We start from the raw sequence: 26919 nt of genomic DNA on the forward strand, positions 1-26919 counted from the left end.
ATTTTTGTTGCACGGACGTGCGCTGCTTTCTACTCCACTGATCATCTACCATTAAAACTGTTGTCTCTAGGATGGGGTGTAGACGTATGCCTTTCTGCCGATTTAATGCCTTTGGATTGTTTACTATGTTGAGTGACTCTAGCCATAGGCCGGTGGCGAAAGTGTCGTGAGTGGTCTACTATTTCAAAGTCGCGTTTGGGGTCAAGATTGTGGTTGGTGGTGCAAAAATGTTCCGCGACCGTGGACTGGTCAGTTTCGGTAAGCTGGATTGCTCTGTCGTGTTCCGTAAGGCGATCTTGGAGATGTCTTGATGTTTCTCCTATGTAGCAACTGTTACAGTCTCTACAGGTGAAAACACAAAAAGATGTCATTATGTATGCTCATAAATCATGTATGCTCATTACATCAATTCAGAAAAAAAAAAAAAAATACCCCAGAGAATTAGAAGTTTTATGACAGTTGCCTCCTTATGTACACAATGATACTCATGTCTCCTAATCTACTGCTAAATTAATTGGTAGATAAGATTTATTTGTTCTCCTTTCTGAACCATATTTCTCTTAGTTTTTGAATACTCTTCCTAACATAAATCCTATTGCAACAAAGACACTGGAAACTTACAAAAACCTGTGTTTTTATAGGTTTCCTGCTGAATAGTTAAGTATGTTATCATTTGTAACAAAAAAATTCGGCAACTGTTGCCAGTCTCCAGGTAAGCAATAAGTACCAGGATAAAATCATAAACAGAGCAGCTAAAAATAATGAATGGCATGAGCCGTGGATATTAAGCCATTTGGTGTAAATATGTGCGGGCACGTGCATGTGCATGCCCACACCACAACTAGCTCAACTTGTTTGCCTTATCTTGTATCCTTTGCAATCCAATATACTACTCTGCTGGCAGATATATTGTACTGTCATCTATTTATACTTCACAAACACAATCTGAAAAACTAAATTGGTATTTACTAGTTCCCAAATCAATAGTCCAATTTTAAAGGAACAAACAGAAAAATTTGTAAAACAATTTGGCCACTAAAATTAAAAATTTAACAACGGATGGCTTGGTTGTCTCAAAAAGTGGCATAACATTGTTTATATACCATTCTATAGAAATAGCTTTAACAGATTAAAAAAGTGAATGGGTGAAAAATATTGGGAGGATCCAAGAAAGGTTATTGGGAGGAATACATCTAAAATGCAGAAGTAAACAAGAGAGCATCGGGATAGCATTGTTTCAATTCAAATTTTAAATGTAAAGATGAAAAATTTAATGGTAGCAAAAGACTTAATTGTGTAACTGTTTCAATGTGTGTATATACTTGCATACACAAAAACATTACAAATTTACAGAAAAGATTTTATAATTAGAAACCACTGGAACTGTGCTATTTCAAAACAAACATTCTTTCTCTTGAATAAACAGCTAATAATAAGGCAGAGATGACGTGATTTTTTCAACAATAGGTAAAGAAGTACACTGAGGGGATAGTATTTATGGAGTACAGTCAGTCCTCGTATAGCACGATAGTTGTGTTCCTAGAAACCCTCGTGCAATGCAAAATTGTGCAATATAAATAACAGGCGCTATGGAAAAATAGAGTTAGGTGCCAACCACCCAAGACTGAACACACATTTGTAACCAAAACATTACCAAACATAATAAATAATCATAATAAACTACTTAGCAATATTTTAGTACGTAATAAAATATGTAACGCTTTTGCTTCTATTGTAAGCAAACTTGTTCTTTGTTTGATCTTCTATCCAAACAGACATTCCATCTCTTCCAATTCTTTTTCACTGAGTTGTTCTTGCTATGAAAGTTGTTTTTATTTTTTTTTTTGCATTCTTTCTAATTCTTGGCATTGCCTCATTTAGGCCTGTAGCATGTGCAATATCACATGGTCTTTCATTTCGCTCAGTGTTTCACAATTTCATATTTTTTCTCTATCGACAGAGGCAGGCTGGCCATAAGCCTTACCAGGGAAACACCAGTGGGCCGGAGACCAGAAGATGGAGGCAGGTGGCCATAAACACTACAAATATTTCCCGGGTAAGAATTTTTGACCCAGTCCGCCTGTCTATCGATATTGCTTTTCTTTTTCTCTCTGAATCATCACCACGGCGCTTGCTTTTCACACCTTTTACTCATTTTTAGGGACTAAAGCACAATTGCAAAATGAGAGGCCAGCTTAATACACATAAACAAAGCTGTGTGTGCATGTAGCAACTGAATAAACACCGTAAAGGCAGTGACACTTAACATCTCACTAGCTCACATTTTACTACCATAAAATAATGAAAACAATTTCCAGTTGCATTTCTGCTAGTGGAATCTGTTATAAACAGGTAATAAACTCAATCTAATTGCATTTGTGATAATACCGACAGCTGGAATTGTGTGGGTTTTTAAGTTATTATGGTGAAATTTTCCCCTCACTAATATAAAAAACAAATACATTTTCAGAATCTTCTCTTCGTTCCTAGCGTGTTACGTTCAGTTGGGGTGATTCTGCTTTTGACTGCCATTTCTTGTAAACACAAAGGCAAATCGTGCATAAGTGAATTTGGTTTGTGTTATATATGATATCGTTCCCATATTTATAAATCATGTATGCTCGAATTTGTGTAATGTAAACATATGTTATACGAGGACTGACTGTACCTGGTTCTTCGACAAACGTGATGAGTTTCGTATTATGAAGGCCATCGATTTTTAAACCAGCCTTTGCTAGCTAAAACACTTATCCTGCCAGCGCTATCACTAGTTTCACTGAAGTGTTATTAAAGGTGTTTTGGTTATTCACAAATGATGAGTGAACTTAGAATTTTATTTTGAGTTCGGTCTTCTATTCAGAGATTTAAAGATTTTTGCTAATTTAACATCACGATGGTGAGTTATTACATAGCACAGAACGAAACAGAAGACAGAATAAATAAATGACAAGTTTAATATTAAATTGTAAAACACATTAAATACATACAGTACAAATAGCTTTCAAATATTATGATAATCTTCAGTCAAACTGAGAGTTTAGGAATGTAGAACATAAGGGCATTTAGTGTCAGTCATATATAGTGAACTGCGTGATGTAATAGTTAACCATTTGATGTTGAAGCCTGTGATTGTTATGTATGCGAAAGTTGCCAACGTTTGTCACTCATGAGAATGGTTGCTTCAATAACAGAGTGGTCAAGACATCCACTACTTCTGTTGACTGAAGTATTAGAGCACGTGATGTTCAATGACTCCAACCAGGCGTGGCACCGGACATCGCAGTATGGGTCAATGTTGTGTTGGATTGACCAGAAGTGCATGGCAACGGTAGAGTGTTCTATGTCTGCTAGTTTCATCGATGTAGCAGCTAGTGCAGACACAGCAAGAAATGTGGTAGACTAGTCCACTTTGTAGTAGTAAGTTGGGAACTGCTGTTTTCACTCTAGAGTTCAGGGATGTCAATTTCCTGCCCTGGAGCTGTACGGCACGGGTTAACAAGGTCCATGCAGTGCCAAGATGATGGCACTGCACAGACCATTCACATAACAACACCAAAAGGCAATGAGATCTAGTACATTCGTAAATGCATGTGGAGGTGTTTGTAGTTATCCCCAGAGATTCAGACGACCAGCTCTTAGCCCACCTCAACTCTGCGTCACCTTTAATAAAATTCACCATCGAACAAAACCCTAACATACATAGACACCCTTGTCCGACACGAGGGCATGTGCTTGAAGACAACCGTCTACCGTAAACCAATGTGTGCTGGCCAATTTACCAACTATCACACATATGACATTCAAGGTAATGACTCCACCACGAGCACCTTTATACCATACTATCCAAACAGCAGGTTTCTTGGGTCCTGAAATCACATGGGATGAAGTGCATACAGCTCCTTGGCAGAAAATTGCCAACCCTCATCTCTAGAGTGAAAACACCAGTTCCCAACTTACTACAAAGTGGACTAGTCTACCACATTTCTTGCCGTGACTGCACTAGCTGCTACAACGGAGAAACTGGCAGACGGCTCAGCAAACGTCTTTCAGAACATGAAAGAGCCATCCGCTAAGCGGACATAGAACACTCTGCCATTGCCATGCACTTCTGGTCAACCCAACACAACATTGACCCATACCGCGATGGCATGGTAGTTGATTGATCCCGCCATTACCGGCACAACGCCTGGTTGGAGTCGTTGGACATCACGTGCTCTAATACTTCAGTCAACAGAAGTAGTGGATGTCTTGTCCACTCTATTATTGAATCAACCATTCTCATGAGTAACAAACGTTGGCAAAATTCGCATACATCACAACCACAGGCTTCAACATAAAACGGTTAACTATTACATCATGCAAGCTCATTATATATGACTGGCACTACATGCCCTTATGTTCTACGTTCCTAAACTCTCAGTTTGACTGATGAAGGTTACAATAATATTTGAAAGCTATTTGTACTGTATGTATTTAATGTTTTACAATTTAATATTAAACTTGTCATTTATTTATTCTGTCTTCCGTTTCACTCTGTGCTATGTGATAACTCACCATAATGAATCCAGAGCGCACAGGCCTCTAACTATATTAACATCACAAGTTACAGAGCAAAAGTTTGAAGCAATTAGCACAGGGCTGCTGAACAGATGGACAAGTCTACTGCAGTATTAGTTCCAGAAGGAAAGTGAACGTTGGTACGTGATTCTTCATTTAGAAGGTAGTCATCTAAACATTATTCAATTAGTTTTCCTCATTGATAAATGTGGTTGTTTCCCCATAATGTGTGACCATTTAAGTCTCCCAGAATGAGGAAAGGTGTGGAAAGTTGAGCTATAAGACTAATTAGATTGTTTTGTTGGATGGTATGGGTGGAATGCATACGGAGCAGATTGTAATATGGACACTTCAACAGCTATACGGATGGCTACTGCCTCAAATGGAGAATTCCATACGACCTGCTTGGTAGGAACATGTGGGTTTACTACACAGGTGTGGGTACAGCTACACCACCATGTGCAGTATTTTGATAGGTTCTGTTTTTTTTTTAAAGATATTGCACTGAGACAGTTTTGGTGTGTCATGAGGTTTTAAATACATTTCTTGAAGGCAGAAACATATTGGTGTGTATTTAGAGGAGAGATCATACAGATGATCATGGAAATCACAACAATTCCACTGAATTATTGTATTAACTAATTGTTTCTGTTTCTTGTTAGGCTTTCAGAAAGTTTTCATGTTGTCTAAGTTCTCTGTTTTTCACTTTTGTTTTTATATTTTTTTTTTGTAAAGATAAGCTTTCCCATGTCTTCTTCAACAAAACTTTCTAGGACAGCATCATCAGCAGATTTTTTCATTAATATTCATTTCCTGTTGATGTCTGGAAGTTATTTGTTTGACTTTGCATTCTTGGTCCAGCGAGTGGAGTTTTTCGCATGGTATGCATATTGGCTGCTGAGTTTGAGTTGTACTATACAGAGTTTTGAAATAATTTGAGAAAAAGACTCTTTTGGGGGTACTGATAATTCAGTTTGTGTTGCTGTTGACTGGTATTTTTTTGTGGTTTGGGCATATGTAAGCCTGTTTGGGTGGGTTGGAGGTGAGATTCACTTTGCTTCTTGATAGTAAATGTTATGGTTTGCTTCATACTTCTGAATAAGTTTTTCACTTTTCCAGCATTCATGTTCTAGCATGGGCAGGATGGTCTTTTTTACAATTTGGGCATTTTGGTTGAGGGACAGTACACGCGTTGCGGTCATGTTCTACTCACCCGCACTTTGCACAAGTAGGGATTCCCCAGCAAGCTGTCTGGGAATGTCCCTACTACTGCAGTGGAAACATTTGGACAATGAGGTGTATTAAATGTCAAGATTGCATGTAGGGTTCAGATTACCATCTTTTCTGGCGGAGATGCTCTTGACTTGAATAACTCCTTGTTCTTTAAGTTCTTCTTTCATCTCTTCAGATACATCTAGTCATTTGTTATTTGTTTTTTTTTTTTTTTTTGAGCATTAGCAACTAAAGCCATATTGCTCCGGGGATATGTGGTGGTCATTCCCTGACCTTTCCGCATCCTCTGTATTTGGTGGTCGTGGGCTTGAACCCTGGTCTAATCAAGAAGTGTGTGCCACACACTGCTGCTCCTGCCCACCTGGCTACGGAGGTGCCAAATACACCTAGTAAATCCCAGTCTGAGTTCACTCATTTAGAGGTGTTCAGTGATCTGTTGGGGGGGGGGGGGTCACAGTTACTGGTAGTCCTGTAAAGAGTTTAATGTTCAAACGTCGCTCTGAATGTTTAGCATTAGGTCTCATTGAGGATGTCTCCTGTCAGTCTTTATACAGACTTGGGAGATCCAGCTCTACTTTCTAATTCCTTTTTGACTCTAAATGGTGAGAGTTTGCCAATTGTGTTTTCACTAGTTGAGTAGATAATTAAGAAGGTTGAAATAGGATAGGTCACTGTCTGTTTTCTGGCATTTGGCAGCTTAGAAAGTCAGTTTGATTTACTCGTGTTCTTTTTTGGCCCTGAAAGATTGTCTTTTTTTCCCAGGTTACCAGCCCCACCACATGGAGGCAACAGTGGTGCCACCTATTGACCCAAGCAAAGAAGAGAGGGTTAGTAGAAAAATATAAATAAAAAGGGATTTAAAAAAGGTGGTTTTCCTTTCTAGGTTATAGTATTTGGATAGATGTATTTAATTATAATACTCAAGAGTTACAAGACTTACGAAACTCGGGAGAAACGTATTTATAGTTAAGCGTGCCAGATAATTGCTATGAAAGGCACTGTCGTCATTAATATTGCTTGGCACTTGGGGATGGTTTCGAGGGTATTTGAGACTTGATTATTAGAATTACCCCTCCATGTGAAAAGACTGTTTTAGACTATGTGCAACACGACCTTGCCAATCTGTTATGTAGTTCCTAAGGAAAACAGTTATGTGGTGTTAGATTCGTCTCCTGTAGGGAGAAAGCCATGAGGGCATATTGTGAAAAGAGATCTCGGATGGATATCAGTTAAAGGACGTTGCTGTGGTAGCCTGTACAGTTCCACTGTAAGAAAGTAAGCGTCATTTGGGTTTAGTGGAACTCCCAATTTGTTTTTGAGGACTGAAGGTTTATATCAAGTTTGTTTCCCCTTTTGAAAATAAGTTTCCCTATATTCATCTCCTTCTCAGTAAACATTTCTAAAATCTGGCTATCTTGGTGTGAACTATCATTTCATGCAGATGTCTGGTTTGACTCAGAAGTTGTATATACCGTAGTCTATTTGCTCATCATTTGGCTTGTTGGTACAGTGGCAAATACTGACCAATACAGTGTCCAATACGGCTACTGATTTCCTTGGCAGTATGGTTACTGCCATTTCAGTAGCAATTTATGTCTGTCTTGGGGTTACATGGCATAACTTGGCTTGTTAGTAATCAGAATTGGTAAGGATTTTTTGGCCTCATGACAGGTTACTGGGTTCAGTTTTGTAATGCTCTTTCCACCCCCCCCCCCCCACATTTTCCAAAGGGAACGAAACTCTTTGAAATGCAGCAGATGTGCTTCTTTGCAGTTAGGACAGTTGGGTATTGGCTGTGCAGTCAGGACTAGTGTGCACAGCAGATCCACATATGGCACAAATAATTGCTCCTGTGCACTGTCTGCGATTGCACCAACTTCTGGAATTCAAAGCAACACAATTAGTTTAGCAAGTAGGATTCAACTCAGCAGCTTGAATCACTGTTGGTGGATTGTCAAACTGTTATTGACCTAGTGACTAAAGATTATATTCCAAATGGGAACTAGTACACCATACTTCTTGGTCATAATTTGTCTTGCACTGATCACTTCTTGATCTTGCAGTACTTGTTTTAGCTCTTCATCGGTCAGATTGAGAAGGTCCCATTCAGTGATGGCACCTCTTGATGTGTGGTGAAACAGAAGTTCGACCAAAAATTGTTCGTTAGTTTTTGTAGTTATTCAGACTGGTCAAGCAGTGACAACTTCAACCAGTAAATCTAATGATCTTAATCATTGGCAGTATCTATTATGCATTCTAGGCTTTTCTGCACTAAAGATGGACAGAGATTGAGCTACTGAATGAATAATTAGGAGAGTCGGAGTTTGGATTCTGTCTTATGTCACTCTTTTGACATCTTCTGCAACAGAAACAAGCTCTTCTGATTGACTTATCAGGGTTTAATTTGCACCCAGTGAATTTCTGGATTTTGGGAACTTTACCCCACTTTGCCCAGGAGGGGATACCTTGTCCCTCTGCAGGTTACCATCCCCACAATGTCGAGCCAAGAGCAGTACCACCTTTCTGACCAGAGGGCAGTGGGTTAGTAATGTTATACAAATATACAAAAGGAAAAAAGAAAAAGCTTACTTTTCTTCCTGATCTAGTAAAGTGATTTCTCTACTAAATATTATTTAAATGGGTATTAGTGTAATGCTGTAAATGAGGAAACAATTTTATTTCTTAAAGGGAAGTGCAAAATAACTGGCAAACACACTTGATTACAAAATCACTGGCACCTGGGACTCTGAAAGGAGGGGGAAAAGGGCTGCTTTTATTTAAGAAGCACAAAATCTAAGGCGTTGCAAACTGCAGACATGAGATGGCAAACAATGTTGGGTCAGATGTATGACATAAGCACTGAGAGAACACAAATAAAAGTAAGATTTTGTTATTGGCCTATTTGCATGCATGCATGCACTAGGCCAATAACACATACATGGTTATTGGCCTGAGTGGTGCACACATTTTTTGGGCATGCGAAATTCAGTGTCCAAAAATCCACCTTGAGTCGTGAACTGCGCACACACCCATGTCTATAGATGCTGGCAGAGACTACACCCACGTGTAGTCTCTGCCAGCATGTAGAGACATCACACCATTCCGTAAATAGCTGTATTCATGCAGTGATTTGTTTGAAGTAGGAGTGATGAGACGTACTGACGAAATTGTGATTAAACGTCTTGAATAGTGCCTTCCAATATTCAAGGGGCACGCAAGGATAGTGTTTTGTTTTGTTTTTTTCCCTTCAAGATTTAGCCAATTTTGGCACACGCCCTTAAAAGGTTGGCCATCCCTGACAGTCATTGTGATGGGTATAACAAACTGTACAGATACTGAGAAGATCTGTAAATCAGATTGTAATATAATGGGCGAAAACTTTCCAGATATTAAGAGGACCTTGTAGGTTCATCATTCACAATGTAGCAAGATGTTCCTGGATTATTGGATGAATGTTTTTAACACCAGTAGGTTACAGAGGCAACAAAAAAAAAAGGAATAACCTTGACCTGATTATCAGTAGTGACTGTTTATGCATTAAAAATCTGCAGATAAAAGACCCATTACATGGCAGTGATCAATGTACTGAAGTGAAATTTTACTTACATTTTAACTACAATCAAACAGAAGGGAAAGTGCTTTTGCTATTGGAAAGGGAACTAGAGTGGTGTCAGATAGTTAAGTTTTAAGAAGGTACTAACTGAGGACATTACCAACAGCTAATTCGGAATGGGAACATTATACACAAATGTACGGTTTTTAGGAGCATTAGCAGTCCAAATGAAAATGTCTGCATTCTGCCCAGACATGGTAGAAAGAAGTATATGATGAGAGACTTGTCAATGTCAATCAATTTTGCCCTGGAGAGATTGTGCAAGGATCATGGGCATTTTGCTTGTTAAGAGGGGAGACTGCTAAAAAATGGCTGCAGGAAGAGTTGAAACTGATTCTTACACTGCTTCTATTGCAATGAGCATGGAAAGCAAGGAGCTAGGATTTCAAGAACTGCTGGGAGTATCGTGAAACAAGTAATACAATTAGAAAGAGTAATAAATGAGCATACATGTAACGACAGTACATAATAAATACAATAAAGAAATACTAATGCATGAGCTGTGTTAGGGTAAATAAGAGTAAGAACACAGGTGCATGTATGCTTATATGTACGCCAAACTAGGATTTTACTAAATAAATTTTATCAAATTGAAGTGCTGGTCATGGCACCAAATGCAAATATTATTGGGATATCGGAGATATAGTGTCACAGATAAAAGGATGCAGAACTGGAATTTCAGATTTTCATACCAACTAAGAAATACTGTTCAAGGTTTAAGCCTAAGTTGATGTCAAATGAACTAATAAGAGATGTGGCAGAGAAGAAAAATGCATGGGATGCATATAAATTATCAGGCAACACAGAAGCCTATGGTAGATATAAGCTAGTCTGTAATCAAGTTGCAAAGGAGTTTACATAAGCAAATGCAGATTATGGGAAATCTTTGGCAAAGGATGCAAAGAGAAACAGCAAACACTTCTATAATTATGTAAACTCTAGAATGAAGGGGGTGAATCAGATTGGTCCACTTGATACCAATGGTTCAACTGTTGATGATCCTACTCAGGTACCCAACAAACTGAATAAGTATTTTGCATCGACATTCACACATGAGGAATTCTGCAGGGAAGTGGAGATCAGAAGCTTATTCTTTTACAAAATAATTTGGTAAAAATTAGAACAAAGTGAAGGAGAAATTGAAGTTAAACATAGCAAAAGGAACCTGGGGTGAATGGGATCTATCCAGTTATAGAAAATAAGTCAATTTTAGGAGCATCCTCGGACTCGGGGGAGGTCACCACATACTGAAGATCTGCAAATGTATGTCCAATTCATTAAAGGGAAAACACAGGAAAATAATGTAGCCACTGGTTAAAAGAAGCATTGCAGGATCACATAGGCAAGACACCTGTTAGAATTCAGACACAATTTTGGTTTGTTAAGTGGTCCCCAATATTTTGTTTCACAAGTTGCACTTTAAATTAAAGGACAAATATTAAGGGCACCCTGAAATAGTGATTGCCACTGAACTCGATGGAATTTTTCCTAATCTTGCTGCATACAAAAAGGGGTCGTGGCACTGGTTGGGAACCATTCTGTTAGGGGTGGGGGCCCTAACAGAATGGTTCCCAAATCCTAGCCTTTCTTCTTTATTACATATATTACTTTGTCTGACAAACTTGATTAGATACTACAATTAATTGGGGATAATTCTGACATCATAAACTAGGATTTCAGGAAAGCTTTTGATACTGTTGTACGTGGAAAACTGATGTACAAATTGGAGCACTGTGGTATTAAGTGCAAGATGATGATATGGATAAAGGGATGGTTGGGTGGGAGAACAAAGTGGTAATCAATGGACACTGCACTTCATGGACTAATATTATTAGTGGAGTCCCCCAGAATATGGTGCTGGACCCATTGTTGTGTTCAATATATATTGCTGATATTGATAATGGTATATCAGGCCTAATGTCTAAGTTTTCAAATGATACAAAGGCTGGGAGGGTTGATAATAACAGGAATAACAGTATGCTACTGCAACAGGATTTAGAAAAGTTGGGCTCATTGGTTAAGTGGTAGCAACTGTAGGTGGTAGATGACTTTCATCAACCGGTGAAATACCACCACTTTGCTTATTGGAGGCTTGAAATGGTGAAACCCATGTTTAGTCTCTAGAGCAAAGTTTCCGGCACCCCCCCCCCAATACTTCTCCTTCAACCCATGCACGGTACTAAGTACTATAGGTTTTGATACCTTTCGTGTTTGGGGTTTTCGTAAAAAAAAAAAAAAAAAAAAACTGAAGTTTAACAGACAAATGCAAAGTACTGCATATGTTCTTGTTTATACTCTGGCATAACCACCAGGTCAGAGGAGTTTACAACAAATCAAACAATACAAATTCTTAATCATATACAGCCAGGCCTCGCAAAACACGAATTCAATTAACGTGTTAAAAATTATACCACTTTTCCCTTTACATGATGCAAATTTCCAGTTGACGCGATCTTTTTTATGTGATATTTGAAAACGATTTGAATCGCACATTAAGCTTACTGCTTGTCGGATGGGCAATAAACAAACGTTTGCCTGCTGCCCGCCTCAGTGTGTTCCATGAACCATCGGAAGACATGTAACTTGTTTGTCTCACGCTAATAAAGTTAATGCAGACTTGCATTTAAAAATTCTAATTTTTAGAATTAGAAATTTTTAGATGAAAAGAGAAAGTCAACACTGTTCAAATATTTCTGTAACAAGTTGTTTCTTTCAAGTTGTGGATTTTATGTCAGAGGTTCCCACAACTTTCTCGGTTCATGGCACCCTTAGTGTCTCAGTAATTTTTTCATGGCACACTTAGACCAAAAGAAATACTTAACAGTTCCGTTTTGTTAGGAAGTTAGGTCCAAACAACTTAATAAAAAAAAATGTTGAAACTGAACTACCACGAGCTAGTAGTTCGTGCTATGTCCGACAGATGTCAAGTATCACTGTTTCCCTCGAAAATTTAAAATATTCCACGGCACACAGTTTGGGAACCGCTGTTTTATGCAATAAACATTTAATTCCATAATTATTTTCATTATCTTTTACATGGTATATGGCCCTGGGTGCCAAGCAAATTCAAGGTCAAGCTTTCTATTGCAAAATAAAGAGTGATTTTTCCCAGTGATAAGTTATCTTTAAGTTATATCGTTTGCTATTAGCAATTCATTTATAAATCAGTTCTACACTTGAAAAGCCTTAAGTGAAAACAGGGAAATCTACATTTCTTCTTTATTACATATATATATTTATTTAATAATCAACTAACTTTTATCTGCTTGGCCTCCTTGTGGCACTGCTCCTGCCTCCTCGTGGTGGGGCCGGAAACCTGTGAGGGAAAGTTAACCCTCCAGTGCAAAAAGGAGCTAACCATGGATTACGATGACTATCCTATACTTGAACAGCCTAGGCACTCTTCTAGTACTGTCAGCGATGCTGATCATGAATCCAACTGTGACACAACAAAATCAAAAATAATGCGTAAAAACCCAGAACAACAGGAATGCCCATCATTCCTTATTTTACACACTCTGTCAGATATATCTATGAACACTTTATCACCATTTCTTATACAGAAATGCTTAGAAACTGTGGCGGGCTCTCCCAAAATGGTGAGAAGACTGAGATCTGGAGACCTATTGGTTGAAACAGCGAGTCGTAAGCATTCTGAGACTCTGCTGAATCTAACAGCATTTGGAGGACTACCCGTACAGATCACCCCTCATGCAACATTAAACACCTTCAAGGGAGTAATTGCAGAGTGGGATCTGATCAACGTAACAGAAGATGAACCAGTCCAGGAATTTAAACAACAAAAAGTTATACATGCCAAACGCATCTCCATCAGGAAAGATGGAGATCTAATTCCCACCTGCAACATCATCCTGACATTCGGAACACCAATATTACCATGTGGTGTAAAAGTTTGCTATCTCAACTGCCGAGTATGACCTTATATTCCGAATCCTATAAGATGATACAAGTGCCAAAAATTTGGTCACTCGCAAATGGCTTGTAGAACAGATTCAATCTGTACAAACTGTGGTTCCAAAGACCATTCGCAAACAGACTGCGATGCTAAATCATCGTACTGTCCTAATTGCAAAGGCGCACATCCAGCCTATTCAAAATCATGTGATCTCTAGAAAACTGGGGAAAAAATCCAGAAGTACAGGGTAGAATGAAGAAAAGTTTCATACCTAGAGGCTAAAAAACAAATTATGCTTAATGCACCTAAAAACATATGCAGTAGCCATGCAAAAATATCAGACAGCGGCTACACAAACTGAAGTATCAGTTCTCCCAACCATATCGATTGCAGAATGGGCCCGATCTATAGCGTCATCGTCGATGAAACCGATTCCTAAGGAGCAAAAGGTAGTAGACAGGGCCAACAACACCCTGGTCACAGTTCCACCAGCCATACCTCACAGATCATCAGATATTACAAAATAAAAGCAGACTCTGCTCCTAATAGGAAGACAAAGAATACCACTTTAATAAACATGGATACTGATAAAAATGCACCCTCAAATGAACCTATCCAAGACGTTCATGCTGAAGACGACATGAATACTGGATGGCCAAACTTTCCAAGAAAAGAAAAAGTGAAGCTCGATCGCCATAAACAGCCTGGGAATAAAAGAGTCAGAAACATCCTCATGCAACAATATAAAATAATGCATCATATCAGACAATGGAACTGTAAAGGAATTTCCAGTAACATTGATGATATCTACAAGCTAATCAATCGTTATCTCCTACAGGCATCTGTTTACAAGAAACAAATTTAACACCACATGTATCTCTCTCAATTAAAAATTATACTCTTTTAGGAAAGACAGAAGTTACAAATACTTCTCATGGAGGGGTAGCCGTACTCCTAGATTCAAGAGTACCCTGCAGATAAATTACCTTAAAAACCTCCACTGAAGCTGTTGAAGTGCATATAATGATTGGTATTACTGTGTCACTTGTCTCTCTCTACCTTCCACGCAGTCAACCCTATATCATCCATGAACTGGAAGATCTTATTCTGAAGTTGCCAACCCCTATCTGTTTATTGGGCAACTTCAATGGACACCATCCATTGTGGGGTTCTCTCAATGCAGATAGACGAGGACAACTTATTGAACTGCTCGCCGACAGACAAAACCTAACTATACTAAATACTGACTCACCAACTTACATCCATCTCTCTACAAGTACAACCTCTGCAATAGATCTCTCCATCTGCACTCCGTCCCTCTTTCCTAGTATTGAGTGGACGGCCCTTAACAATACACTCAGCAGTGAAATTCAAACGGCACATTCCATAATTTCAGAAAACCTAATAAAATGGAAATTTTCCAAAGCAGATTGGGCAAAATTTACTTCACAAGTGTCATTTGATGACCAGATCATCGAAATCTCTCCAATTGACACAGTTACCGATCACATTACAATGCAAATACTGGCTGCTGCATCTACTGCGATTCCACAATCACAGTCAACCATCCACAGAACCATAAACTATTGGTGGAATGAAGAGTGTAAGTGCACAAAAAAAAAAAAGAAAAAACCGAGCATGGAATCTGTTTCGCAAACATCCTACCATGGTCAATCTTATAAACTACAAAAGACTTAGAGCCAAGGCCCGTCACATTAGGAAGAAAGCTAAAAGACTCATGGCTTTGATTTGCAAGTTCGATTAACAAAAAAACCGACACAAGAATAATATGGAGAAAAATAAAACAGCTAAATGGCAAATTTCCCCCATTATCCTCCCCACTTCTCAACTGGAATGGGCAGGAGCTTTCTACTCCCACAGAGATAGCGAATACCTTATGGACCGTATTTTCACAATTGTCAGCCTCGACAGCATATGATCCATCATTCCAAAAGATGGAAGTATTAGCCGAAAAATCCCAATTGAACTTCAGATCTAAATGTTCTTCACCCTACAATCAGCCTCTTACAATGCTTGAACTTCAAGAAGCCATATCTACCTCAAAAAACAAAATGGAATATATTATATAATGCTCCATCACTTAGATAAAATAATCAGGTCTCTTCACTCTCTTCACTGCTCACTTTTTTTAACCACATCTTCCTTGAACATTTTTCCCCCAGTTCCTGGCATCACTCCTATATAATAGGAATTCCCAAACCAGGGAAAGATCAGTATTCCTCAAAACTATAGACCCATTTCTCTCACCAGTTGCTAAAGTAAAACTCTGGAAAAAATAATTCACTGTTAACTCACATAGTATCTTGACTCCAAATATCTAATCTCTGACAATCAATTTGGTTTCAGAAAAAAAAAAAAAAAAAAAACGATCAGCCCATGATCAAAGTAGAAACAAACATCAGAATGCATTCATCCGAAATGAACATCTCGTCATGGCATGCCTTGATATAGAGAAAGCGTTCGACACCACATGGCGTTTTGGTATTCTGAAAGATCTGCATTCCCTTGACTTGAGAGGCCACTTACCATATTTTATACAAAACTTCCTTCAGCACAGATCCTTTCAAGTTTGATACCGACAGGTCCTGTCCCAAACATATGTACAAGAAGGGGTCCCACAAGCCTCTGTGCTTGGTGCCACCTTATTTGCAATAAGAATATATCACGACTAAAAATATTCCCAGCACTCAGAGTGCTGGGAATATCTCACCGTTTCATGCAGCTCGCAAAACATGACCTTCATTGAGCGGTAGCTCCAAATTTCAATTAATAACATTCAGCTATGGATGGCACAGAATGGGTATCGACTCTTTAGCCCAAAATCTAAAGTAGTTCACTTTTCTAACAAATGCAAAATGCATCCAGATCCAGAGCTACACTTAAAAAATCATCCTATCTCAGTTGCAAACAGCATTCTTCTCCTTGGTCTGATATTCAATAGAAAATTGAACTTCATGGAATTGGAAGAGAGTCTTATAATGGGGGATTTTAATTTCCCAGATATTGACTGGAATTTGGGGGCTGGTCACTCACACACTAGCAAGGCTTTTGTGGATTTATTGGATGATTGTCTTCTACATCAGCATGTTCGGAAAGCAACTAGAGAGAGTAATACTCTTGATTTGATTATCAGTAGTGATTCTTCATGCATTAAGAATCTGCAGGTAAATGAACCACTAGGTGGCAGTGATCACAGTGTGCTGAAGTGGGATTTACTCAAAGAGGTAACTACCATTAGGGGTAAAGGGAAGGGTTATTGCTTTCGTAAAGGCGACTATGATGGACTGAGACAGTATTTAAATTCTATACAGTGGGACCAACTGATGATGTTACCAACAGCAAATTCAAAATGGGAAGCATTCAAAGAACTTATCTTGGAAGCTACTAGGCTTTACATACCAACTAAGAAATATTGTTCAAGGTTTAGGCCTAAATGGATGGCGGATGAACTAAGGAGACATATGGCAGAGAAGAAGAATGCATGGGATACATACAAATTAACACGTGACACAGAATATTATGATAGATACAAGTTGATCTGTAACCAAGTTACAAAGGAGGTTAGGAGGCGAAGGCAGATTACGAGAAATCTTTGGCAAGGGATAAAAAGGAAAACAGCAAAGAGTTCTTTACTTATGTAAACTCTAGAAGAAAGGGGATGAATCAGATTGGTCCACTTGATATCGATGGGTCAACTGTTGATGATCCTGCTCAGGTAGCTAACAAACTAAATGAATATTTTGCATCGACATTCACACATGAGGAGTTATTCAGCAAGGGGAATGCCAGGTGTATTCAACTCTGGCAGTAAGCTAGAGAATCTTGTAATAACAGAGTAAAGTGGAGGAGAAATTGTTGAAGATAAACACAAGAAAGGCAACTGGGGTAGATGGAATCTATCCAGTTATATTAAAGGAGGCAGCAAAGGAAGTAAGCAAACCCTTAACCATAATTATGAGAGCTTCCTTGGACTCAGGGGAAGTACCCATGGACTGGAGATGTGCAAATGTGACCCCAATTCACAAAGGAGGATCAAAGGGCGACAAGTAATTATAGACCTGTTAGTTTAATTTCTGTTCACGGAAAATTAATAGAGGCACTGGTTAAAGAAGCACTGCAGGATCATCTAGAGAAGACTTCAGTTATAGCTTGGACACAGCATAGTTTTGTTAAGGGGGAGTCTTGCCTGACCAATTTGATTGGATACTATGATGCAGTCACAAAAGAACTGGATGCAGGGAATAACTTTGATATTATATACTTGGATCTTAGAAAGGCTTTTGATACTGTTGCACATGGAAGACTGCTGTACAAATTGGAGCAGTGTGGCATTGGAGGCAAATTGCTGCTATGGATAAAGGGGAGAAGACAGAGAGTGGTAATTAATGGACACTGCTCATCGTGGACTAGTGTTATTAGTGGAGTCCCTCAGGGTTCAGTATTGGGTACATTGTTTTCTGTATTTATAAATGATATTGATGATGGTATATCAAGCTTAATGTCCAAGTTTGCAGACGATACGAAGGTTGGCAGGATTATCAAGGACACTACTGACACTATGCTACTGCAACAGGATCTGGAAAGGTTGAGCAGATGGGCTGAGAGGTGGCAAATGAAGTTTAACATTGACAAATGTCAAGTACTACATATGGGAAACAGCAACCCCAGAGCAACGTATCAACTCTGTGGTACTACACTGACAGTGGTAGAGAATGAAAGGGACCTGGGGGTGGTTGTGCAGGCAGATATGAAGTTTTCTGAGCAGTACAGACGGGCTGCAAGAGTAGCTCATGGTGTATTGTCGATGATATATAGGAATTTTTCTAGCAGGGATAAGGAGGTGATTATTCCCTTGTATAAGGCAATGGTCAGGCCACACCTTGAGTACTGTATACAGGTCTGGAGGCCTCATTTTAAGAATGGGGTGCTCTTACAAAGAAAGGCTTTAAGTTTTGCAAATTAGTGTCTGGAGACTAGGCACCAACGAGGTGATCTGATAGAGGTGTATAAAGCCTTGAATGGTTTGAGCATGCTCAATGCTGATGGGATTCTTCCTCTTGCTCAGAATAATCACCTGAGATGGCATAAATTCAAATTGAGGAAAGACAGATGTAGGATAGACGTGAGGAAATTTGCCTTTAGCCAGCAGGTGGTTGGTTGGTGGAACAGACTTCCATCCCTTGTCATAGAAGTTGATAGCCTAAATAAGGCTAAGGCTCAGCTGGACAGGTATTTCGAACGAACAGAGGGGTGAAGTAGAAGTGGTTATTTTTATTTATTTATTTATTATTATTTTATTTATTTATTTTTATTATTTTTTTTTTTTTGGCTGATACTGCATAAGCTTGCTTTCTTGCCTCAAATGCCTCTACTAATGCTAATGTCAAATATTTACAGCCATCATGGCAGAAGGAAATGAACATACTCAGGATTATTTCTTCAGCATCATAGGGTGCAGATAGGTACACTTCATTTATACAGAGCCCTAATCAGATCTCGCCTTGATTACGGTGCCCCAGTGTATGATTCCTCTAGGGAGAGCATGCTAGCACAGCTTGCCCCTATTCAACATTCCGCCCTAAGGATAACTATAGGTGCTTATAGAACTTTGCCAATTCAAAGTCTTCATTGAAGCTCATGAACGTTCCCTAAACCTCAGAAGAAAGATGTTACTTCTCAACTATATGACTAAGTCCAAAGTCTACCTACCCATCCAATCAGACCGATAATTAATCACCCTCAGTTCACAATGTATTACAGAAATAAACCCAGAGCAGTCCAACCTACTGCAATCAGATTTCAGGCATTATTACAATCTTGGAATATAGATAATGACAAAGTTCTTCAAGATCCAAACAGTCCGGATCCCCCATGGTCTTATTTAAAAACATCATGTGACAATTATTTCCTAAACTGGGGAAAGCACTCCGATGCAAATGTCAACATACAACAACTCCACATTGTCCACACACAAAATTATTTGCATTTTGCAAATAATATATACCAATGGGTCAAAATCTGAAAGTAGGGCAAGTGCCGCAGCCATCTTCCCTCATAAAACCTTCTCCATATTGCTTCCCAATGAATGCGGCAGCTATACAGCTGAATTTTACACCATCAAACTTGCAATAGAAAATATTCGCTATCTGTCCATCCATAAAAGCATGATATATACAGATTGCAATAGTGCACTTATAGCTTTACAGAACATTTCTTCTCAAACATATCCTTTAATTAAAATTATAAAATCCAAATTGATGCATATCCAAGAACTCCAGCTGGGATACCAGGAAACGAATGTGCAGCAGACTATGCCGCTAAACATCCATCCAACAGAGAAGCATCACAGTATTACGTTCCATACCTTGACTATAAAAGTAATATATGAATAATACGTAGGGAACAGTGGACAATTCAATAGCAAGCCCAAACGCATAATAAACTCCTCCAAATAAAACCTGCACCGCAGTTATGGTCCTCCAGCTTCCGTGTAAACAGAAGGAAATAATGTTAACAAGAGCACGAATTGGCCACAGTCAACTTACCGCCTTTATTTCCTCAGAGGTAATGATCCTCCGCAATGCACACATTACAATTCTCTTACTATGAAACATATTCATAAATATATTCTTGTTGAGTGTACTTTATACACCACTGCCCGCCAAGTCTCATTTAGCTTTCTTCCAAATCTTAAAAAGAACCCCTTACCACATCATAGGTAACGATGCTAATATGCTGGAATTTTTCCAATTTATTAAACAGATACAATTATATCTGTTTTTGACTGATGTTATAACAGTCACTATGCACGTGTAACATTCATAACGTTTATTAGTGTAATATGGCCCAAGTCAACCCTGCACAAAAAAAAAAAAAAAAAAAACACTTGGTATACAGTTAAATTTTATTTAAAAGGTATTTTTAAAATTCTTTTTGGACATTCCTGAAGGTCAAGGACCAATTATAATTTTTCCTATTGATTATTATATTCAATTAATGCATTTCCATTTTGTGCGATGCGCTCACGAGACGAATTAATCACATTAATTGAGGTCAGCCTGTATAGCAGTCACAGGCTTGAACCCCGGTCCATTCAAAGAGCATGTGCTACTGCACTCGCGCTCCTGACCAATGTTGGTGTTGTCTCATAATGTCGTTGAAAGTAAAGAAATTAGATATTTTGTCAATTTCTGTGAATTTTAAGGGTAGTGGAGAATGAAAAAGAAAAGGTTAATTATGTAGTCAGATATGTAGTTTCCTCGGCAGACAGGCAGCTCATGGGATCTTGTCAATGATAAACAAGAATTTTGCTAGCCGGGATAAGGAGGTGATTATTCATTTTGTATAAGGCAATGGGGTCATCTCACACCTTGAGTACTGCGTACGTGTATTTAGGTCTCATTTTAGCAAGGATGAAGAGCTGCTAGAATGAGTACAGGCAAGGGCAACAAGGTCGAGGGGCTCTCACTGAGAAAGGCTCACTGAGAAAGTTATACAAATTTCAGCATCTGGAGACTAGGTGCCTGTGAGGTGACCTGATTGAGGTGTATAAGGCCTTGAATGGTTTCAGCAGGCTCAATGCTGATGGGATACTTCCTCTTGCTCAGATTAAAAACCATGTGGAGACAAATTCAAATTTAGGACAAACTCAAACTTCCATCTGTTGTTGTGGAAGTTGATAGTTTAAATTCTAGGAAGTGGACAAACGTTTGGGGCAAATGGAAGAAATGGGAAGGGGTGGGTTTTTTTTTTTTTTTTAGGTGATACTGTATACGCTTGTTTTCTTGCATAATATACTTATACTAATGCTAGGTGGGAAACATTTGTGGATGTAATCAAACAAGCTACAAGACTTTATATCAAGAGATGCTGTTTAAGGCATACACAGGCATACACGTTAAAGCAGAAACACTGTTGTAATTATGTAAACACCACAAGGAATGGAATGAATCACATTTCCACTATATAAGAATGGATTAACTATTGATGATTCTGCTCGGGTTGGTGACAAATTGAATAGGTATTTTGAATCTACATTCACAAAACTTTCTGGTGATGGAGATTCAAAAAAATCCAATCAAATTCTAACAAGAAGGCTGAATGATTTGGGATAAATGAGATGAAAATGAAAGAAAAATTGTTGACTGGAGTGGATGGAATATATCCAATTAGAATTACAAATGGTATATGGTGCAAGAAGGCAAGCTTAAAAAAAAAAAACACCTTATTTTACCTATTAATTCCCTTCAATAGTTTGTCTAGTTCTTCCTTGATCTTATTAAAGCTATCAACTTCACAACAGATGGAAGTTTGTTCCAGCAATCATCTACTCGCTGCCTAAAGGTCAAACTTCTGGGCATCCATCTTCCAACCATCCTCTCTCACTTTCAATATGTCACCTAGTGTGCGTAGTCTGAGCAAGAGAAAGCAACCCATCAGCACTGAGCTTGCTCAATACATTCAAAGCCCTAAACTTCTCAGTCAGAGATTACCTTACAGGTGCCTAGTCTGCAGGAAAAAAAATTTGCAGAACTAAAAAGAGTACTCCTTTATTCCCCTCAAATCTCATTGCCCTGCTCTATACTTGCTCCAGCAACCATAAATCTTTCCTAAATTGTTTTTCTTTTAATTATTATTAAAGGCAGCAGCAAAAGTGTTAAGCACAACTTTAGCCATGATTACAAAAGCATCCTTGAATTTGGAGAGGTCCCTGTGGACTGCAGATATACAAAGGGTACTAGGAAAGTTTTGCAATACAGCTTTGTTTATTTAATTTTTTCAAAGTAATTTCCTCTACATTCAATACACCTCTCCATCCTCCGAAACCAATCTTTAAACCAGTTCTGTCAAGTTTCACTAGGGAGTAAAGCACACTCGTTGTCCCAAGCCCGTAGAAGGTCCTCATCACTGGAAAACCGCCTCCCTTTTAGCTTCATTTTCACATGCGGGAACAGTGCAAAGTCGCAGGGAGCAAGGTCTGGGCTGTAGGGAGGGTGCTCGAGAAGTTTCAGTCCTGTCATGGTCAAATATTCGGTGCAGGCTTTGGCGCAGTGAGCTGCAGCATTATCGTGATGGAGGTACCAGGTGTCCATTCTTGACTTTGGCCGCAGGTTCTTCATAGATCCAATGACTTGAGGCAGGCATTGTTCAGTATACCACTTAGCTGTGACTGTCTTCTGCGTGTCCAAAACGACACGTTCCACAATTCCACTCGATTTGAAAAATACAGCTATCATTTTCTTCTTTACAGATTGGGATTTTCTGACAATTACGGGTGTCTCGTCATCATCAAAGACCCAAACTTTGTTTTGAGCCTTGGTCGGCAGATCGTAATAGTACAGCCAAGTCTCGTCACCTGTCACGATGTTGTTCACATACCGAGATTGTCCCTTATCAAACTTTTTTAACATCTCCCGGCACCAAGTCACACGTCGTGTCATCTGCTCTTCAGTCAGTTGATGCGGCACCCAGAGAGAACAAAGTTTCTTCACGTGCAAATGATCTTGCAGAATCGAACGAACTGCTGGTGCATTTAGGCCCAAAGTATCCTCTATCTGTTGGTAGGTCACTCGCCTGTTTTCGTCAAGCATTTTCCTCACAGCAGTAACGTTTTCCTCCGTAACTGACGTTCGTGGCCTTCCCGGCCTCTCAGAATCCTCCAGAGTGAAATTTCCCCTTTGGAATTCTCTATACCACCTGAATATCGTTGTACGATGTGGACAATCATCATCTAGTACAAGAGGTCATTTCTTCTAAGCACTGGTCTATGGTTAAACCACGCACGAAATTATACCGCAAAACTGTCCTTATCTCATTTCGTGACCACGATGCCATTGCAAGCACTTTACACTCTCACAACTAATGAATAACTGAGCCCATCGACTTGGCGCGGCGGCTACTATGCACGTATGAACATGTCTCAACATGCAGCAACAAGCAGCTTCCTGTGATTCATTGTTGTCATATTGCAAAACTTTCCTAGTACCCTTTGTATAACTGTATCCTAATTCACAAAGGAGCAATCACAAAGGGTGACATTAGTAATTACAGACCTCTTAGCTTCTGTTCCATAGGGAACAAATGGAATCACTGGTTAAAGAATTAATGCACAACCATTTAACAGGAATGCAGTTGACTGTACCTAAACAGGGGCTATCTTGTCAAATAACCTGATTGGATACACAGTAACAAAGGAACTAGATGCAAAAAATAATTTTGACATCTTACACTTAGATTCCAGAAAGGCTTTTAATACTATTACACATAAGACCACTGTAGAAATTGGAGTGTGACATTAAGAAAAAAAGTTGCGACAACAATGGGTGATTGAGTGGGAGAAGACAGTAACTAACGTTGGGAACTTCTCTTCTTGGATTAATGTTATTAAGCAGTATCCCAGGATTCAATGCTGGACCCACTGATGTTTTCTATTTTTATTCATAATATTGATGAATACATATAATGCTTAAGGTCTAACTTTTCTGATAATACAAAGGTTCTCAGGGTAGTTATTTACAGTAATCAGAGAACACTACTGCAACAAGACCTAGAGAAATTATCCAGATGGCCTCAGAAGTGGCAACAGAACTTTAATATTGACAAATGCAAGATAATTCATATGGGGAGCAGCAGTTCCAGATTTACAGACCACTTGTGCTATCACACTCAGGGTAGTGGTGAAAGGAAAAGACGTAATTTTTCAGTCTCAAGTTTTCCAAGTAGTGTAGACAGGCTGCCAGGGCAGCTCATGTTGTTTTGTTAAAGATATACAAGGATTTTGCCAAAAGGGACATGGATATGATCATCCCATTGTATACAGCAAGGGTTAGGCCACATCCTAAATACCGCATACAGGTCTGGAAGCCTCATTTTAGAAAATATGTGGATCTGTTCTGTTCTGTTCTAAAGAGTGCAGAAAAGAATAGCAAGACTGGTGAGGGGAACAAAGGGATGCTCTTACCAGGACAGGCTCCAGTTCTACAAACTGCAGCATCTGGAGATTACACATCTGCAAGATGATTTAATCGAGGTGTTTTAAGGTTTTGAATGGATTGAGTAAGTTCAATACTGGTGCAATCGTTCCTGTTGCTCAGATCACTCAGGTCATAAATCCAAATTGAAGATGAATGGTTGCAGGAGAGTTGGGCAGAAATTTTCCTTCAACTAGAAAGTAGTTCATTGTTGCACAACTTCCATGTGGTGTTGCAGAGGTGGGTAGTTAAAAGAAATTGAAGAACTAACCAGACAAAGTATTAGTGAAGATAGATATGTAATATGGGAAGGGTTAGTTACCTTTTTTCTTTTTTTCCCTCTCTTTTTTTGACATCTTACTTGCTTTTTATATAAGCTTGCTTTTTTGCTGTCACATTATCTGGAGTATATTTCACATAAAAGTATACTCTTCACAGAAATAATTGATTCAAATACTTACTGCATTTGAATGAGAAGTATCAGTCTTCAATTCTTTGTGATTAGAAAACTGTACATAGACTGTGCGGCCACGAACCATTGGAGCACCAGAATTATTGAAATAACTGACCATTGTAGATGCAGCTGTTTCATCTGACATTTCCAAAAAAGCCTATAAAGATAAAATCAAATATTAGAAAAGAATTCAAATAAGTTATGGGTGGGTTTTTTTTTTTTTTTTTATACATAAGCCATTTAGGCCATTTTTATTCCACTTCACACCACAACTTCCTTTCATAAATAATAAAAGTTTAATGTTTGATTTACCAAAATAGTTTAACTAACAAGAACTTTAAGCATCAACACAATCAAAATCAATGACATAGTTATACATATATCACTATCATATCTAAATTAAAGACTAATCCTAACTACATCACTTCGTAAATCAAAATTAATGCATGCTATGACTAACTTTTGCCACTTGTTACAAAATGCATCCCTGGTTTTTAATTTTATTAACTCATTCTGCTTGTAAACACATTTTTTTTTTTGTTAGTAAAGAATGTGATCTTATATTTTCCCTAACAGGCAATCTCTGGTAAATTTTTTTTAGTACAGCAGTGTATCAGCCTTTACTTTAAAAACAACCAAACAAAAAATGGGGTATGTTAAAAAATTTTATGGACATTTGTTTTAAAATGCATATTCTACCCAACACATCTCGAGACCAAATAAATCATAACCACTAAAATACTACATGCAAGCAATTCACAATTGTATTTTTTTCCTTCTCCTTTGTTGTAGTAAAATAGGTTATTTGATGTTTCAAAAAAATTGTTACTGGTCAATCCAAGCAGCTGTGTACATCACTTGCTATGCGTACATCATTTCAAAAAATTTCGTTGTTCCATTCTGCATTTAAACCCTCCACTTTTACTTCATTTAAGGAATGTGTCATGAATAGTAAAACTAATAGAACAAACATTATTTGTAAACAGACCTAAACCCGCCAAAAACAAACTCATTCATTTCACAAACCTCAGTTTTAATCTCAATGATGCCCATTTGTATCTCACTATTACATTTTCTGACAGTCTCACTTATCAGCTGCCTCAACAAATACTTATATAAGTTGCCCTAACTATTTGCCATACATTTCCTTTTGTTTCAAAGATAGTACTTCTGCACTTTTCCAATCTGATATTCGTTATCAGATATATCTCAACTCGGTTTCTCCTCATTTGATCTCCTTAGTCAAAGTTGTATGTTGTAATTCTCCAGTCGAACATGAAGTAAATTTCCTTGACCCACCTGGTTGAGACACCAAGGTTTTTTGCAATTATTATTGATATTGCATGGCTTCATTTACCTCCCACCAGACAATTCTAACCACGTACAGAACATACAGTACTTGATCTTTTTCTGACCGACAACCCCTCGAAGTACACGGTCAATGTTCTCTAGGCACTTTCACACAACAATGATGATCCCTTTTCCAATGCAGCCCTATGCCCATTCATAGCCTCATGTCATCTGGCATTACTGGAATGTGAAATGGGATGATATGCATGATTTAAGTTCTTATTTTCCTTAGTTGGATTACTGTTTTAAATCTTCTGATTCAAATGTTTGCTTAGACAGATCATGCCAGTGAAATTATGCTTAGACATATCCTTTATACCGCCCCATTTTTGTTCAACTTTAATACGTTTACTGGTTTTCAAAAAATGTACTAAGGCTGTTAAAGATAAGTATGTGTCAAATTTCACTCAATTGTGTCCAAATATATAGGTGTTTTTTATTGCCTACAACAAAACTCAACAATTATAAAACAGATTTAATCACTCCAAATTCAAATCTGAAAAAGTTCAATAGAAGATTTGGCCCAGATTGGAGTCAAGCATTATAATTGCTTGCCAAAGTTATGGCCACAATTTCTGTTCTTCAATACTCCCACCTCTGTTACAATCTGAAGTTCTATCGGAACTTCAGCCAAAGATGGCTTACTTTAATTCTTGTATTGACAAACTTGGTTAGGTTAGAAGAATTCTGATTAATCTAGATGCCAAGGAAGCTCCAGGTCCTAATAGTATTTCTCCACTTGAACTCAAAACCTCTGCTCGTGAGCTTCCTCCTCTTTTCCATCAAATCTTTACACTTTTATTCC

General features: G+C 38.4%; 1 protein-coding gene across 1 annotated transcript in view; it reads right to left on the reverse strand.

Moving 5' to 3' along the window:
* heph (polypyrimidine tract-binding protein 1 heph) overlaps positions 1-26919 on the reverse strand; it is a 393048-nt gene that overhangs the window by 158081 nt on the left and 208048 nt on the right. The window contains exon 5 of the mRNA XM_090383369.1: positions 24772-24921. Within this exon, the coding sequence (XP_090239495.1) occupies positions 24772-24921 (150 nt within the window). The remainder of the gene's footprint in view (positions 1-24771; positions 24922-26919) is intronic.

This window comes from Mastigoproctus giganteus, chromosome 10 (genome assembly GCF_048544385.1).
Source record: "Mastigoproctus giganteus isolate SK-2022 chromosome 10, ASM4854438v1, whole genome shotgun sequence".
In the NCBI taxonomy this organism is placed as follows: Eukaryota; Metazoa; Arthropoda; class Arachnida; order Uropygi; family Thelyphonidae; genus Mastigoproctus; species Mastigoproctus giganteus.